Genomic DNA, 17,284 nt, shown 5'->3' on the forward strand with positions numbered 1-17,284 from the left:
TGCCTGATATCATTCAACAGGTTTCTCTGAACATAACCTTTCCCAACACAAACAAAACTTTACTTTGGATCCCTAAAATGCAACTTTCAAACACACCTATGTGTAGAAAAGCCCTGAATTACACCGCTCAACACTGAAGGACCCACAGAGGTGCACTTAAAAACACTGACAGTGAGCAGAGGGGACTTGGAAAAGTGGTGGCTATGGCAGTTTTGTGGTCGAGAAGTGCTGTTGTAAGCATTTCATATTCTCATGTGCTAATTCCGTTCATTTTACTGAGCATGAACTTCACAATGATTTCCACTCAAAGTAGTCTTCAGCAGGGGACACTGAAGCAGGAGATGCCCACATTTAATTGCTTCAGTAACTCAGCCAACATTCTACTCCACAGAAAAGTATTTTTTGCTTTGAAAACAAAAAAGAATAGTCATTTGCTTTTTTCCCTTTTCATCTGCCCAAATTGACAGTGGTTTGTAACTGAAACAAAAATAAAACCAACTAAATAAATCAAAATGTCTTTCGGAAGTTTATTTTGGATAAAATAGTTGAAGACAAATCAAACAGTGCACTGAACAAAAGGACTAGAAGATGACTTAGTCCTTTTAGTGCTGGCATGCTGATATCTGTAACCTTTCACCAGTTCCTGTGCCTGCAGGGCAGACTTCTGTCCACACCCTCAAACAGGTGTGTTTGCAAAAAAGGGACTCCTCATGTGCAGTGAACAAAATTCTCTCTTGCACAAGAGTAAGATTTGTCCATCAAAAGCAACACAGTCACATCAATAAATCTTTCCTCTCCTGCAAGTCTGAAGCAACCAAAACTTAAGAATGAGAAACCACTGCCCACTCAAAATATCTGTAATATAATACAGTGACAAAAATTACCCACACCCATACATTTAAGGCATAACCATAGCTTTAAGCAAAGCACAAGTCCTTGAGTTACTTCACTGTTCTGTTCAGTTTACAGATCACGACTCCCAGCTCTGTGAAACCAAACCAGGAAAAAGTGGGGTCAAAGTGCTTCAGCGGCAAAGGACACTATCTCCTGTCCTTTTTACCAGCTTTCCTCTTTCCTGAGAGCAAGTGCTTCGGTTTCATGTCAAACACATGTCTGTCTGCCTCCCCTTTCTTCCCCAAGCGATTCATCTTCTTCTGAGCATTCTTCATCATCATCTTGGCCTTCTTCACCATCTACAAAGGTAAAAAAAACCTATCAGTTGTGAAAACCCAAATTTCCAAGTGAACTTCCATTACCTGTTAACACTTGATGTGAACAGTGCAGGTCCATGCTGTGAAGAGAAGCCCTCGTGAGCATCACTCACACCATTTTCCCGTGGACATACCACAGTACCCACAGGATGGAAACTGTACCAGACCAGTCTCGTACCTGTGAGGACCAGACACTCTCAGACCTGCAAGATCAGGTACTCTGTTCCGTTCTACTTCCCTCTCAGCAGATAAGGGCATGGAGATCCGGCCATGGAGCTACTCGTATCTGACTGACAAGTGGCAATGCTGGTATTAAGTCCAGATTACTGGATGAAATGGCTCCCTGAAAGCACACTGCTGATCAGTTTATATACAGACTTTCTCATCTAGATGAATTTTCAAAATGCTGAAACTAACCATTTTTATATTTAAAGAAAAAAAGGAAAAGTAGTAGTTGCCACAAAAAGAGACTGTACACATCCAAAGTGTCTTTTCCTAAAGACTGCCCCAAACAGCTCCCTGCTGTGGTGGGTGAGGGCCCCATGTCCAGGCTCTGAGCAGGACTGTTTCCTAGCACAGTCCTGAGTAGCTGGGACCAAGACTCAGTCTGCAAGGCTCCTGCAATACCCTGCTCTGTCTGCCCTGAGAAGGAACACACACGTGCAAAGAAAAGGCCCATGGACACCCGGCTGTGCAGGGGCCAAGCCCAACCCTTAGGGTGCAGCACTCAGCCAAGCGTACTCCACCACCCACCCCACAATCTCTGCGGCTCCAAGTGTTTGCCCCGACCCCCTGAGGGGTCAACCGTAGAGGTTATTAGCTACTAGTTACAGGGACTAACCTTGACATCCCGGAGACCAGAGACATCACGTGGAGGCCGAGAACAGCTGTGACTGCGGGTCACAGAGGCAGGCAGGACAGAGGCTTCCCGCTTCCTCTTCCTGGTGACGCTCCGAGACCTTCTGGCCTGGATTGCGTAATGGGCCTGAAACAGAGCAGGCTTCAGTGCCTCAGGGTCCCGGCACCCTGGGGTCCTGGCACCTCGGGGTCCCGGCCTTAGTGACAAACATGAAATTACTCCAGTGGGGGGAGAAGGCACATGGAGGGCTCGTAGAACCATCGTCAAACAAGCAAAACACATTTAAAACATACATAGTCAGGGCCTGCCCTGGTGGACCCGTGGGGAAGAGTCTTCCCATCCACCGTAGGGGATGCAGGTTCAGTCCCTGGTCATTGGAACAAAGATTCCAAATGCACCACAGCATGGCCAAGATAAAGAAACAAATCTTAAAAAAAAAAAAAAAATACACTGTAAAAAAAATAAAGTACACACAGTTCCCATTAATTATTGGTCAAATATTCGTCTTCACTCAGACAGCTGCTGTGTGCTACTCAGAGCTGCCTGTTCAACCTCCTGAGCAGCACGGTTTGTCAAGAGCTGCCCTCCTTCTCAACCCCCTTCTCCAGTTACTTGCCGCCTGAAAGCTCAGCCATGAGGTTGAGCAAAGACCCGGGTACTGAGGACAGGTTCTGCAGGCCCCTGCTCAAGATGCCCCTCAGGTTACTGTCTGGAAATAAGACTGCACAGCGATGTGAGAGGAAGGCAGGCCGAGAGCCCAACATTCGATAATCATTAGTCAGGAAACACAATGTGAATAGCATGCATGGCTTATCAAAATCCGATTAGTCTAACACAATGGTTTTCCTTGTTTCAGTAATTCCACTTCTGAGAAACTGCTTTGAGAAATAATCCAGAACATGAAGATGCTCTTTCATACAAAGATGTGTACTCTGGCTCAATTCATCAAGAAAAACTGGGACACTAAAAAAGGTATGTGAAATGCCTTCGAACCTCTGGGGTCCGAGGCATGACTTTGAACTATTTACAGCCTATGTTCCTCTCACACCAAGGCACTCAGCACCACCTCCCATTTACTTTGTCTAAACTGAAACAAATTAAAGCTCAATATGAAGACTCTGGTCACCAAAATCAAAGTCACAGCTCAAGAATAAGAACTGTGTAAAACAACGTAATTATCAATACAAATCCCGGAAGCACCGACTCCTCTGTAACCTGTTCCTGCCCTGGTTCCCAGAACAGCACCCCACCCCCACCCCAGCCATCTGCACTCACATTGTCCTTGTCATCCATGTCAACACCAAGACTGCGCATCTCATCCTCCAAGACCTTCCGCTGAACCTGAAGGGGGAAACGACATTGTTTTAAACAATTAGTTTGATGAAACCTTAAAAAAAAAAAAAAAAAAAAACTCAAGGAAAAACGTACAGAACAATGATCCATGATACACTTATTTTAAACTATTTGGGCTCACATGCATGTTTTTAGACAACTCATTAAATAACATAAAAGTTAACATTTTCTGTGTGATTATATATTACACTCAGGACAACATACATGTGGCCCCCAGATTCCACTCAGCTCCCCAGGGGTTCCCACATGCAGACCCAAGAGACCAGCACCTCCTCCCCCACAGTGGGGGGACACAGCAATGCCACAGCTGTCCACGTCATCCGCCACCACACAGAAATGACATGTCAAACACACACGTGTGCTCCATGGAGACAGCCTGGCCCAGCTCACTCAACCATCCCCCACACCATCCTCCTTCCCTGGGCGCAGTGACTCCAGACAAGAGCCAGGGCCCAAGGAGACGGACCTGAGGACCAGAGGACCCTGGCTCCATACAATCCACTTGTGCCTCAGCGTGAACCTCCCCATCCTAACCAGTCACAGGGCTCAGATAAATCACTTTGGCTCTGAGTTAGACTGCGTTAGGTTTCTGAAGAAAGTAAAAAGTTACGTCCTGACCAATAAAGTATTAAAGAATAAGGACATGTTAACTGATGAGTTTACCTCCACAAATTTACCCATAACTCACAATCTTCATTTGTACAGCTACAAAGTACCTGAATCCAACAGTGAAAGTCACCAAAAAAGTGTGGGACACAATATAGAAGGTCAACACTCAGCCAACCTCAAAAGTCAACTTACACCAACCAAAGGGCAGGGCCATACAGACGCCCGCACACAAAGAACCACTGACTCTTGAGCACAACACTTGCCTTTTTGGCCGTCCGAGGCATCCTGGGCCCCTGTGTGTCCTTCTCTCTGGACTGTAGAATCTTCAGCTTCTTTTTTTCCCTAATCTGTTTTGCCAGCTGTCGAATCTCCGCCATTTCTTCATCTTCACTTTCAGATTCACTGTCATACTCTCCAGCAGCTGTTCTTAGTTCTTCTTCTTTTTCTAACTCTTCCAATTTCTTTAAAAAAAAAAAAAAGTCATAAAGTCAACAATGAAAAACTCATACATAAGTATAACAACCTTTACAAAAACCAGGTTTCCCCTAAGCCTTTCAAGGTGATACAAATGCCCAGGTTCAGGCTCATGTGGCCTCACCAAGGCTCACCTCCCCGCGAATAGGCACAGAGATGCGCAAGAAGACTACACCCACAGAAGCAGACTGTTCCGTGCCACTTCTTTACCTTTCTTAAAAAGAATCACTCCCAAAAAAAAAAAAAAAAGAATCACTCCCAACTCCAAGGTTAAGACATGTAAAACGTTGTCTTCTCTCCTAGCAGGTACACAAGAGAACCTGTTCTTAAAAGAACCATAAATATCAACCCAAACTGGCCTTGGACCACGACAGCTTGTGTATCCTCCCAAAGCCGTTCCAAATACAAGCTCATTAGCTTTATGGTTAATAATATCTTTAAAAATGTATAATAAACCTCAACAAGAGCCCGAGTCAAAGGTGCCCCATCACTACTAGTGTGATAAGGCAGGAGGGAAAGAGATTGGAAGGGGATAGGCAAGGTGAAGCCAATTATGGGCCATCAGAGCCCAGACTGTGGAAGCAGGCTGCTACACAATAAGAGACAGAGCAACAGGCACAACTGAAGAGATGAAGACATGAAATATAAATCAAGGTCACCACCTGAGAACTGGTAGTTCCTCAAAAAGTAGGACATAAAATTACCTTATGATCCAGCAATTCTCCTAGGAATCTGCCCAGACATGCTGAAAACACTCAATACTAATACATGAACCATGACACCCAAAAGGTAGAAACAACCCTTATGTCCATCCATGAGATGAGAGCATGAACTATATACTATATAGAATGTGCCATACATTTGAAATAGAACATCACTAAGAGAGAGGAAGCTCCGACACATGCTGCAACACAGACAAACCTTGAAAATACCATGCTCAGTGGGAGGTCAACTTACTGTGTGACTCCACTTATATAAAATACACAAAATAGGCAAATTGACAGACACAAAACAGGATGTGACTGCCCAAGGCCAGGGAGGGGAGAAGTGCTGTCAGAGGTGGCAGTTACTCAGGGATGATGAAAAGGCTTTGGGACCACAGGGAGGTGGTGGCTGCACAACACCGCGTATGTACTAGATGCCACTTGATCGTACACTTTCACACATTAAGAAAGACGTTAATCAGAAAAGATAGGACCACAGCTGAAGGGGAACACAGGGTCTAAGGAAGCCTTTGTTTTTTTTAAAAAGAGAGAAACTTGTGGACACTCGTATGTTAAGAAATAGCAAGTGAGAAAAGGGCCAACCGCGAATGCCAGAGCAGGCCAGGGAAGAGGAGGGTCAGACTGGGGAGTGGGCAGCCCCATCAGAGGGTCCACTCGTGGGGTGAGGCAGGGTTGGGCAGGTGACTGGGGTGTCCACACACAAGAGTCCTTCATGAAGGAGGCACCCTGAGCCCAGCAGAGGAAGACAGGGAGGGAGGTCTGGTGGAGGAAAGAGTGTGCACCAGCCTCAGGTGGAGGGACACAGGGCTGAACATGGGGCCCCAGGCGGCAGAGCCCAGGCTCCTGTGGCCGCAGAAGGAACAAGGGCCGAGGACAAGTGGAGTAAGAAGCTGTGCTCTTATCTCCTGGGTCAGGCTGAAGAGGAGTAAAAGACACACAATGTCACCAGGGACACAAACCTGCATGATGTCAGGGTCGATATAGTCGGCTATGTTATGGCCTTCCCAGATCTCAGGGATCTTGTCATGTTTCTCAGATGAATTCATTATATCCCAGTACTCTACAGGTCAAAAAACAAACAAAAAAGTCAACTACCGGATGCCCAGAGTCACCACTTAATCAAGTCCCACATCTGCAAAGACAGTAGAGCATCTGTGCTCAGCGCCAGGTAAACAAGGTAACGTGCTTGAGCAGAGGACTATTCCACGCTCATGCCAGGGCCCATCAGTACCTCAAAACCAAGAGTCCTAAGGCATGAACAAGAGACTATCGATGCTATCAGCCTGGCCCAGCAGTATACACCAGGAAAGGTACAAAAATAATCCCTCACCAAAAACAAGAGAAACCTTACCTGGAAAGAAAAAAATCTCAGCATCCTGGCAACCTCTCACCTTCAAGAAATTAAACTAACAAAATGCTGGACAACTTGTACCCACTAAGGTACTCTCATACTCTTCACATACCTAGCATCTTAATACAACTACCACACTTGAGCCCTTACTTTGAAGATCCAGAATATAATCATCTCCCATCTCCAGTTCCAGGTCCCGTTCCTGCAACAAAAATGCAATGGTTTTCATCAGCACTTCCGACCCCCAAGGCCAGAACTGTCGGGTGCCCACCAGCCCCATGGCATTACCCCTCTCCAACCTTTTGCCACCTGAAATTCAGCACCAACTTCCAGTGGCAAACCTGCTTCCACCCCTGGCAGCCCTGTCCCCCAACCCAGGAGGGGGTCCCAGCCCTGGGGATTATGCTCCCAGGCGCCCCTGTCCCCACTCCAGCACAGGCCTGGGGCTCCCTCACCTACCCGCCTCCTCTTTGGCTCCCCAAGCTCCATCCTCTTCCTGCGTGCCACCACACCTTCAGGGATGAATGGGGGCCTCTCCTGCGAAAACATGATTGGAAATACCCATGTGAAATGCTTGCTGAATCAAAATACAAAAAGAAAAAAAATGTCTACAGAATGTACAGAGCTTCCCAGGTGGCACTCGTAGTAAAGAGTAAAGAACCCGCCTGCAATGAAGGAGATACAAGAGACAAAGGTTGGACCTCTGGGTTGGGAAGATCCCCTGGAGGAGGGCATGGCAACACATGTATGCTTGCCTGGAGAACCCCAAAGACAGAGGAGCCTGGCAGGCTCCTTTAGGGCTCCTAAAGAGTCGTACATGACTGAAGTGACTGAGCACACATGCATAGAACACACAAGTCTGACTTCCTTAATATAAAAATTAGAAATCAATAAGAGATAATCAACCTACAGAAGTGAAAAACTCAATCGGTATGTTAATCACCATGAAATACCCAGTTCCACACAACATTCAGTAACTAGAAACAATCAAGTTGAATAATCAGTGAGCACAACTGCCTGAAACCACAACATAGAAACATCACTTCTTATGATGTTCACTTTATTTTGGAGAAAAAGATGTGTGGTACTGAAAAAAATTGAAAACTGGCACAACTTTCTGTGAACAAATAGTTTTACAGTAACAAACATCACTGGCAATCATCTTTACCTATTGTTAGTTCCTAGACTGGTCACCAAAAATTAGTGTTGAATGAACAGAATACAAGAGAAACATCAAAATAATTAACAACAACAACAACAAAAAACCCCGTGAAACTTCCCTGGCAGCCTAGTGGTTAGGATTCCCAGCCTTCACTGCCAGGTTCCGGGTTCAATCCCTGGTCAAGGGACTGAGATCCCGAAAGCTGTGCAACGCAGACAAAAAGAAAACACACCACGACAACAGAATCATCTGTGATCCGTCATACTGACAGAACAGCAAGTGTGCATTTTCAAACTGTCAGGATCATAAACTTCCAGTGCACTTTTGAGAACAATGACATTTTTGATGGCATGTCTTAAATGTCACTCTACAGATAAACTTGCAATTAAAAAAAGAGACCTATGCATACCACCCTATTTAAAATTTGAGGAAAGCTGATATGCCAGAATGTTTCTGGAAAGATAAACAAAACGAGCTGCAGGAGGCAGCCTCTGGTGCAGGGAGCAGCAGTTAAACCTGGCTCCTCCTTTCACCTTTTCAATTCTGACACACACATCGTGTGACCTTGATCTAAGAGCACCCAAGAAACCCCACCAGCCCCACAAGCCCTGCCTCCAGGGCCTCCATAGGAGGTCTCACCTTGTCATCTCTCCTGCTGGGAACAGCCAAGTGCAGTCTATTCAGCACCTCATTCACTTTATTTCCCTTCATTTTGGTTTCAACACGATGAGCCAAAAGCCTGTCACAAGCCTAGGAGGATGAGAACACGTGGCGCTGGGTCACAGGGCATCCAGTATCCCATCACATCTGAAAAGGCCCCAGAGCCCCTCGCCAGATGGACCCAAGGCTGGAACCTGCAGGGCTCTCCCTCAGAGCAGCCTCTGCAGGCTGGGTGCTGGGACCCCCAAGTTCAGGAAGTTGCCCGGGGCAGACTGTGTGTTACTGGAGTGGGGAGCGGTTGCTGTCTCCCTTCCTGGGTCAGGGCAAGCCCAGCCCAATGCAAGAACTGAGGGGGCAGGACTGGTGCAGACGACCCATGGTGGGAGTGACACCCACTCCCGACACTCACAGGGCAGGAGGAGGGGGTGCGGAGGGGGCAGGGAACCCGGACGCATCTCTCGGCGGGGCTGCTAGAGCTCCGGGCTGACCAACCTCCTATCAAGGAAGGGACAGGCCTGCTAACAGGGAAGACTGACCTCTGTCTTCACTCTGATAACCCCCTCCTCCGTCAGTGTGCTGGTCTCCACCACAGGAAAGCCTTCTGCCTGCAGGTCTAGAAATATTTTCTGGGAACACAATGGATGAGTAAACATGAGCTGCAGCATTTAACCTCACTTCCCATCCACAAACCGTCCAACTCCTCAAACAGGTGCTACATATGTTAATCACAACAAACACCTCTGTGGTTTTTAATTCTTCTGAAGAACATCTCCCCAAAACTGTTATTTATTTGTCCCTAAATTCTGCTGTGATTGACAATGCACATTATGGGGAGAATCAAACCAGAGTGCAGCAAGCAAACCTGAGGCACTCAGGAACATTCTGTGAGGCCTACCCTTCTGAAAAGAACCTTGGTAAAATCAAGATATATCTCACAGACAATGCTCTCGATGTTGTTCTTTATAAATACCTGGTCTCCTCAGCCTAAGATAGTTCCCAAGAAAACACCTCAGAAACAGGTAAGACTCATCAACGAATGAACCACTAAGACCCTAAGAAGGACCCCACCTGCACCTCCACCAAGGCTACCTGACACCTCACTGCCCACCCGACCACACTCCCCCAGTCCAGAAACAAGTGCCCAGCTCAGGACTTCAGGCTGCTCAGGATGGAGCTCTGCTTCCCTCCTAGGCCCCTCCTCCCTGGAAACACCAATCACAGCATGACCAGTGTGGCCACCCGTACCCATGCCACCTGCCCAGGTGCCCAGCTGGAGACAGCCCTTCCCAACAAGCAGCTCCTGGGGCTGCCGCTCTGACCACAGGCACTGCCAGCCCCATGGTCTCTGAGAGAGGCCATAGGACACCTCATGGTCCCTCTGCCACTGATGGGCATCCATGAGGTTACAGTGACTCAGTCACTAAGGATATAATCGCAACCATAAAACAAAACTCTGTGAATTAGCATCACTAACGTTCCTTCTCAACTCTGGTTGTGGGAGACGAGGTTCAGAATCATCAGGAAATTTTGAAAACATCGAGGCAACTTACCTGATTGTCCCCAGAAAGCTCAGAGATCCTCTTCACATCACATTTGTTTGCTACGATGATAAGAGGCTGCAGCGAGAAGAAAACTAATGAAATCCTCACCTTCGCACTGCATGTTACTCAAGAGACCCCACACCGGCCCACACCCACCTTGTTGACAAAGAGTGGCCTGAGGTTCCGGAAGAGTTCCAGCTGCTCCGCGAGCCCGTGGCCGCACTGCTCTGACAGGTCCATCACATACAGCACTGCGGCTCGCAGGTGGGCCAGCGCCGTGATGGCCTGCATCTCGATGGTGTTGCGGTCCTCCAGAGGGTGGTCCAGGATCCCAGGGGTGTCCACCACCTGTGGGCAGACAAGTCAGCCCAGCACACAGGCCAAGGGTGCCCACAGATCTAGACCCAGCCCTGGCGGAGCTCCCCACTGACCACGGTGTAGGAACAAGGCAGAGGAAGAAAGGACAAGTGAAAACTGGGGGAGAGGCTCTCACCAAGGAATGAGCCCACCAGCAATGCTGAGGATTGGATAAAAAGAGGACTGCTCTATTAGCCCTGGATTAACCAGCAAGCCCCCAAGTGCTCAGAACAACATCACTGAATCATTACATTCAACTGTGAACACAGGCTGCACCACCCTTTCTGGGTTTCTGAGGATGCATCAATCAGAAGTCCTGCTGTAAGCAGAGCGCAGACACCACATCGGGAGCTGCTGTGTCCCAAGTTCACGGAGAGCGGCCCCCATGCAGCCCTGGAGCCTGTTCATGGGGGATGGGGGTTGTTCCTGGCGACCCGGGACCTGTTCCCCAGCCCCCAGGCTCCTTGGACATGGGCAGACCCTCATCGGTAGGAAGCCCAGAGCCAGACGCCAGGAATGAGGCCGCACACCCCAGGCTAGCGCTCACCTGCCAGCGCAGGTACTTGTAGTCCATGTGCCCCACAAACAGAGACTTGGTGGTGAAGGCGTAGGGCTGGACGTCCACATCCGCTCTCGTCACCTGGAACAAACCACAGGTTCTGACTTTTACACTCTCTCAGAACAGACACGCCTCAGCCGCACAGCATTAAGACTGTCGGCGATCAGGAGAGACCCCACGACACCTCATGTGACAAGACTGCTAAGACAAGAGCCAGCACTGACCGGGCAGCCCCCCTCAGCCTACGCAAGTGGGTCCTCGGTCAGTGCGGGGACAGCACCAACCTTATTGATGAAGCTGGACTTGCCAACGTTGGGGTACCCGCACAAAAGCAAGGTCCTCGTGTTCGGGTCAATGGTGGGCAGACGGGACAGATGCTGACGCACTGTGAGAAGGTGAAGGTAAATGTGCTTAACTTCGTGAAAAAGCATAAGCAACTCAAAGCTGATGGTCTGCTCAACTTAGCTGTACACTCCAGGCCTGTGGCCATGTTATCGCACTCCAACAATGATCATACACGTGACGAGAAAACATGAATGAATGGAGAAGAGACCAGTTGCAGGGGCATCCAGGCTGAACCCAGAACCCTCCTCCCACGTCCAAACAGCATGGGTTCCCACCCAGGAGACTGAGGTGGGGTCCAGACCACACAACCCAGAGGACTGAGCAGAGAGTCGAGTTTGAAAGGGCGATTCGAGCAAGCATGTGCTCTAGCACTTCCTGACCTACAGGGCTCCTTTTCCACTTAACGAGCAACCCTCAGGACCTCGACTACTCCAGCAGCACCACTAGGCAGGCCACCTAAAGACCTACCCAAAGACTGGAAGCACTGTCAAAGCAGCTCAGAGTTATGATCTTGTTGCAAATTATATGCAAGATGCTGGGGGAGGGGATCAAAATCAAATCAGTTAAAAATAATTGAAATGTAAAAATATATACGCGTGCAAAACAGCAAAAAGTTGTTTCAATAAAAATTGTCCTACATTACTTCAGTAATCACCTACTGAATAAAACTACCAGGTAACAAAACTGGAGTAGCAGTTTGATGCTAACATGTTTTACACTGAAATGTCAGTAACAGGTAAAACTACGGGTCACTTTATTTTTATACATTTTGGTATCTCCTTGCCATTTATAGTGTACATGCCTTGCCTATTAAATTTGAAAGACATAAATGTTTTTAATAGTGCTACTAACATGTAAGCATTAATTAAGTTCTAGCTGCTTTTTCAATCACATCTAATCTGTTAGACTTTCTTACAGGCTAGACTGGGAAAAATAATTTGTTCCTTTGATCTCTACAACAAAACAAAAATAAACATTATAATATAAAAATAACTCTTAACAACAAACAAGTACTTTAACAGAATGCACTAACAAGTAGTTAGTTGCTGATGCATAACAAGTACCTTGTTCCAAATATTCCAAACTCTGCTTCTGTCTTTTGATAATAGTACACATCCGCCCGAGAGCAGCGCGTTTCAGTTGCTTGCAACGGTACAGAGAATCACCATATTTCATGAGCCTCACATAATCTTTAGCTACGCTGAAAAATAGAAAAATGTGTAAGATTTTGCTCTCCTTTGACAGTAACTTAAAAGATACTACATTAAGAAAATCCCTTACTTGTCCACTAAATTTTTGGCAATGTTTATTTGTCCTAGAGCCAACTTGTAATGATCCTTGTCATAGAGAATGTTCATCAAATCTGCATAAAATGGATGAATATCCTGTAACAAGAACAACAGAATGGTCACCTTGGTCTGGCAGCTTCTCCTCTGGTGTGTGGATAACACTTGAACATAACTTCCTAGGGAAACACATCACACCTTTTGCTCTTCTTCATCGCCCACCCTCCCCCCTGAATCTTCTCCCCAGGTCTCTCTCCTGAACAGTGACTATTTAGTCACAGAGAAAAAAGAGAGTCAGAGGGGAAGCCAAGTCCACCTGCCCCGTGCAGGCCTGGCCAGGACCAACTTCATCTGGGCACCAGAGCCCACCCCTTGGGCTCGAGAAGAGAGCTCCAGAAATACTTTCCCATCCATCCAGCCAGTCCTATTAACCTGTAAATGTGCTGTTATTGCCCAAAACTTAAGAAGAAAGTTTTAAAACTCCTCTCTCTTTGCTTTTCTTCTGTTTGCACAGGTGTTTCCTGGTGCTGTCACCTCATCCTTGCTGCATTTTTCATCCTCAGGTACGTTCCGAAGTACCTGCACTTTCCCCAGAAACTATACCCTCCTCCAGTCAGTGGCCACTAAGCACTAGCATCAAGTCCTAGAATTCTACACCCGCAGTTTCTGTCACATGAACCAATCTCTTCTGCCTTAACCCACCTTCAGGGACTATCTTAGGGCAGTTGAGGCTCTCAAACTGTATTGCAAACCCCACATCCATCATCATCTCAGCAACTTCGCAACCACGTGGTCCCACTCAGGGGCTCCACAGGCAAGGTCCACTCCTGCATCCTGCAGCTAAGCATGCAGGCAGAAGGCTCGGTACAGCAGGGCCTAACTTTGGGGGCTCAGTGAAGAAGGCAGCGCCCCATGAGACGGCCTCTCGTAAGAAAAGCACACTAACCATCAGCCGCAGCAACAAGATAACACACACTGCTAGGCCTCAAGCCACTGAACCCATCTGAAGCCACAGGAAAGGGAGCCTTGGAAAGGAGGAGAGGACACACATAGGGCACCAGAACCTTGGGCTTCTGAATTCAGTCCACAGATTTCAGAATTCAGTCCACAGCTTTCAGAATTCCAACTGTCCCCACAGTCTAGAGGTTACAGAGAAAGCCTGAGGCATGCTCCGGGCCCTCAGAGATGGGAGTTTCACTGGGAAAACAAGATACTAAGGAATCAAAAAACCTCTGATCTGCTCCCAGTTTCGTTACTAACTTTCGGAGTAAACTTTGACAAGTCATTTCCTCTTTCCTTCACTGTCGGTCAACTGAGTAGACACAGCTGGTTTAACCTTGCTTGAAGGTTAATATTTACATAATCACTAACGTCCCACAGAGTCACTTACATCCAATTTGGGGAAATCTGTCAGAATTTGTGAGAGTCTGTCATGGTAATTCTGCTGAGTAAATTTGACTTTCCTCATATAAAAATGTCTAATGCGATGGATTTGGTAATGTTTGTGGATGACTGTCGGAGTCTTTCGTTGAGTCTTCGATAATGTCAGGTCAATAAAGTCCTGCAATAAAATAAGACAGTTACACCAAAAATGTCTCCTTTCACCCACTTATTTGAAATCACCTTAAAAGACTAACGTTCAACAATGTATTTTAAACTACAAACACTTTTTCTATTTTAAACTGCAAACACTTATTCTAATTAAATCTTCAGTGTAAAGTTGTGTTCATCTTTATGGTTCCTTGCCTTTATGAAAACACTCGGCAAATGCCTGCTGAAATAAATTTTATCCCACACTCTTGATATTATCCTAACTTCCATATACCTAAAACCATCTGAAACGTATAAGTACCCAGGAAACTCAAGCACAAATCAGGAAAAAAATAATGTTTTAAACAGAAACAATTCTACTATTTCGGTTTATGTATCTCCAGTTTTGACAACACACAAAATAACGGGTAAGACTAAAACCCGCTGTTTTCAATTTCCCAAGGTAAGGTGGACATGAAAGACTCCGGCGTGATGTCCAGAGCAAGCCGTTCAAGCAGATAGGTATGAGACGCCGTCTGCTCTGGGAGGCATGCTGCCGCCGGTCGTCTGTCTGACAGAGACCACGCAGACCCACCTACTTCATAGAGCTTCCTGACTCTTCCCGTCTCTTTCGGGCAGATCCCAACCTCCTGAGAGCCCTAATCTCTGAGGAAGCACTCCCCAGAACCCAACTCCTCAGGGGCCTAATCTCTGAGGAAGGACCCCAGATCCCAACCCCCTGAAGGCCCGAATTTCTGAGGAAGGACAGACACCCAGAACCCAAACCCTGAGGGCCTTAATCTCTGAGGAAGGACCCCCACTCTGTGGGAGGACCCCAAACCAAGGGGCCCGAATCTCGAGAGAATGTGACCTAGGAAGGGGCCTGGCGGAGAAGGCGGCCCCTTCCAGCCCACCGTTACACACCGGAGCCCCAGCGTCCCGCGGCCTGGCCGAGAAAAGCGGGGACAGAAGGGCCCTTGGGGTCTCCTACCTTGGCGGACGGCACCACCGTGATCTTCTTGAAGTTGTAGTGCGCCATGCCGGCGATTCGCCACGAGGGGACAGCCGCCCGGACTTCCGCCGAGGAGCCGGGGAATAACTTCCGCTGAGAAGTACGAGACTTCCGCCTGCGTTGCGTCAGTTCCGGCGCTTCCTGCTCCCCATGCATCGCCTCGGGGTCGCACAGCGCCGTCGCCTGGCCGGAGGAGGGGTCGCGGGGCCCGGGCGGAGGGCGCGCGCGGCGGGAGGAGGACGGAGTAGGCGGCGATGAGGTCCAGTCCCCACAGCAGGAAGGAGAGGGTCTTGAGAGGCCTCCCCGGGGATCTGTGCTACCCAGCCGGGTCCAGGGCCTGACTGACCTGGGCCAGAGGTCTGGGGGGCCTTTGGGAGCCTGGGAGGGGGGGTGGTTCAGAGGGGCTCGAAGGGCTCCAGGGGTCTCGGGGGGGCTGGGGTCTCCGGAGATCGGGTGGGCTGGGGTCTCCGGAGAGCGGGGGTCTGAGGTCTCCGGATCGGGAGTCTGGGGGCGCGGGCGCGGGCTCTGGGGGTGAGAGGGAGGTGGGGGGCGCGCGGGTCTGCTCTTTGAGCGCTCACGTCGCCTCGCCCCCGGTGAGCGCGATTGAGTCCTTCCTTTTTTTAAATTTTTTGGTCGTTGAGGCGGGTGGGATCTTAGCTTCCCCACCAAGGATGGAACATCCGCCCCTGCACTGAAAGCTCAGTCTTAACCACCGGACCGCCAGGGAAGTCCCCTGCTGAATCTTATTAAGTAAAGGCCGTGGAGGCCCAGCCTTGTGCGACAAGGGACGCCTCTCCTCCCCCGCGAGGCCCCCCGGCGACCCTACACCACCACCCCATCTTGGCCCCACCAGAGCTGCCAGCCTTCCCCCAACCCAGGCCAGCCGCAGCCCTTTTGTCCCTCTTCTTCCTCTGAAGCCCATCATCTATCCCTCCGCCTCGGTGACTCTGGCTCTTGTCCTAGCATCTCTGCGCCCCGGACCGTGGCAGACTGACCTGCCCACTGCCTTGCCCCAACGAACTCCACCTGGGACTTTGCCCCCCACCTTTGCTCTGCCTGCCGGGGGTGGCCCCAAATGCCTCTGTGGACCAGACACTTCCAGTCAGTTGTGCACTGTCCGCGGGCACAATTCCAAATTTGCAGCACAGCCTCTCTGAGAATCAGACTGCAGATAGGCCCATCCTTGGAGCCTTGTGAAGGGAGGCAGTCCTTCCCCTCCTGCTGCCACTGCAGGAGCGGAAGGGGCAGCCCAGAACCGGGTTGACCTGCTGCAAGTGCAAAACAGGCCGCGGGTGAGATGAGGTCAGGAGGAAGGAGATGGCCCCTGAGACCTGCAAAGCCCCACAGATGAGGGACAGGGCAGAAAAGCCCACCCAAGGCAGAGGGCTGTGGTCGGCTCCACGGCTGCCCTCTGGAGTTGACGGAGAAGAAGGCTGGGGCACTGGGACACTGGGAGACTGGCCTCCCTAACCACTCCCTAACGGAGTGGGTTGGCCACTCCATTGTAGAGCCCAGGACCACATCCTGCGGGAAACTGTACCTGCGTGTGACCAGGTGTGGTGCACTGTTCAAAGCACCTACCCACGTGTAAACTCATTTCAGCCCTACACCAACTCTGTGAGTGGGCGGAGAACCGAGGCCCAGCAAGTCTGCCACTAGCCTGTCACAGCTAAGGGGAAGCAGTGGGACTTGAAGCTAGGTGGCCACCCATGTCCCTGCTGTCCACCAGCAGCTGCTCTGCCCCTGCATCATCTCCGTGCCCTTCGACTTCTCAGATCCTTTTAACAAGTCCTCTCATTCTTATGTGAAAATGTCTCCTACACTCCCCAAATTCCAACACAGAAAGTAATTCTAGAGAGTCAGGATTCTCTCATCTGTCACTAGCTGCACTGCCCAAAAGGCAGTGTCATGGGTATTACAAGTGTGCCTCTTGAGTCTGTGGCACTTCCAAAGGAAGCCTGCGAGGTGATTAGACTCGTCAGGATCATTTGCTTAACCCCAGACAGCTGTGCCCACTGTTCCTGAAACGCACAGAGCCGTGCTCACACCCCTCTGTCTTCCTCAGGTACCTGTGTGTCCCTCAGCCTTCCCCCCTCACTCTTATATGGTCCATTCCTCCTCCTTAAAAACTATTATATTTAGATAAATTCAACCAATCCTTTGCTCTAAATAGCAAATATCCTTTCTTTAGTTCTTAGCTCTAAGCAATAATAAAACAATTTCTTACCAGTTGTGTAAGACTGTAACATT

The 17,284-nt window shown here is 48.9% G+C and overlaps 1 protein-coding gene across 1 annotated transcript; it reads right to left on the minus strand.

Annotated features, from left to right (window-relative positions):
- Positions 1-503: 503 nt before the first annotated feature.
- On the minus strand, positions 504-15,128 carry GTPBP4 (GTP binding protein 4). Its single transcript, XM_065921416.1, has 17 exons — positions 15,014-15,128; positions 13,883-14,053; positions 12,488-12,591; positions 12,271-12,407; positions 11,146-11,246; positions 10,850-10,942; positions 10,102-10,293; positions 9,955-10,020; positions 8,941-9,030; positions 8,384-8,494; positions 7,042-7,119; positions 6,733-6,784; positions 6,191-6,291; positions 4,296-4,493; positions 3,346-3,411; positions 2,053-2,196; positions 504-1,193 (listed from the first exon to the last, which is right to left on the minus strand). The coding sequence occupies exons 1-17, from the start codon at positions 15,059-15,061 to the stop codon at positions 1,041-1,043; spliced, it is 1,905 nt and encodes a 634-aa protein (XP_065777488.1). The 5' UTR covers positions 15,062-15,128; the 3' UTR covers positions 504-1,040.
- Between the last annotated feature and the right edge of the window lie 2,156 nt (positions 15,129-17,284).

The sequence above is a fragment of the Muntiacus reevesi genome, chromosome 2, assembly GCF_963930625.1.
Source record: "Muntiacus reevesi chromosome 2, mMunRee1.1, whole genome shotgun sequence".
NCBI classification, from domain to species: domain Eukaryota; kingdom Metazoa; phylum Chordata; class Mammalia; order Artiodactyla; family Cervidae; genus Muntiacus; species Muntiacus reevesi.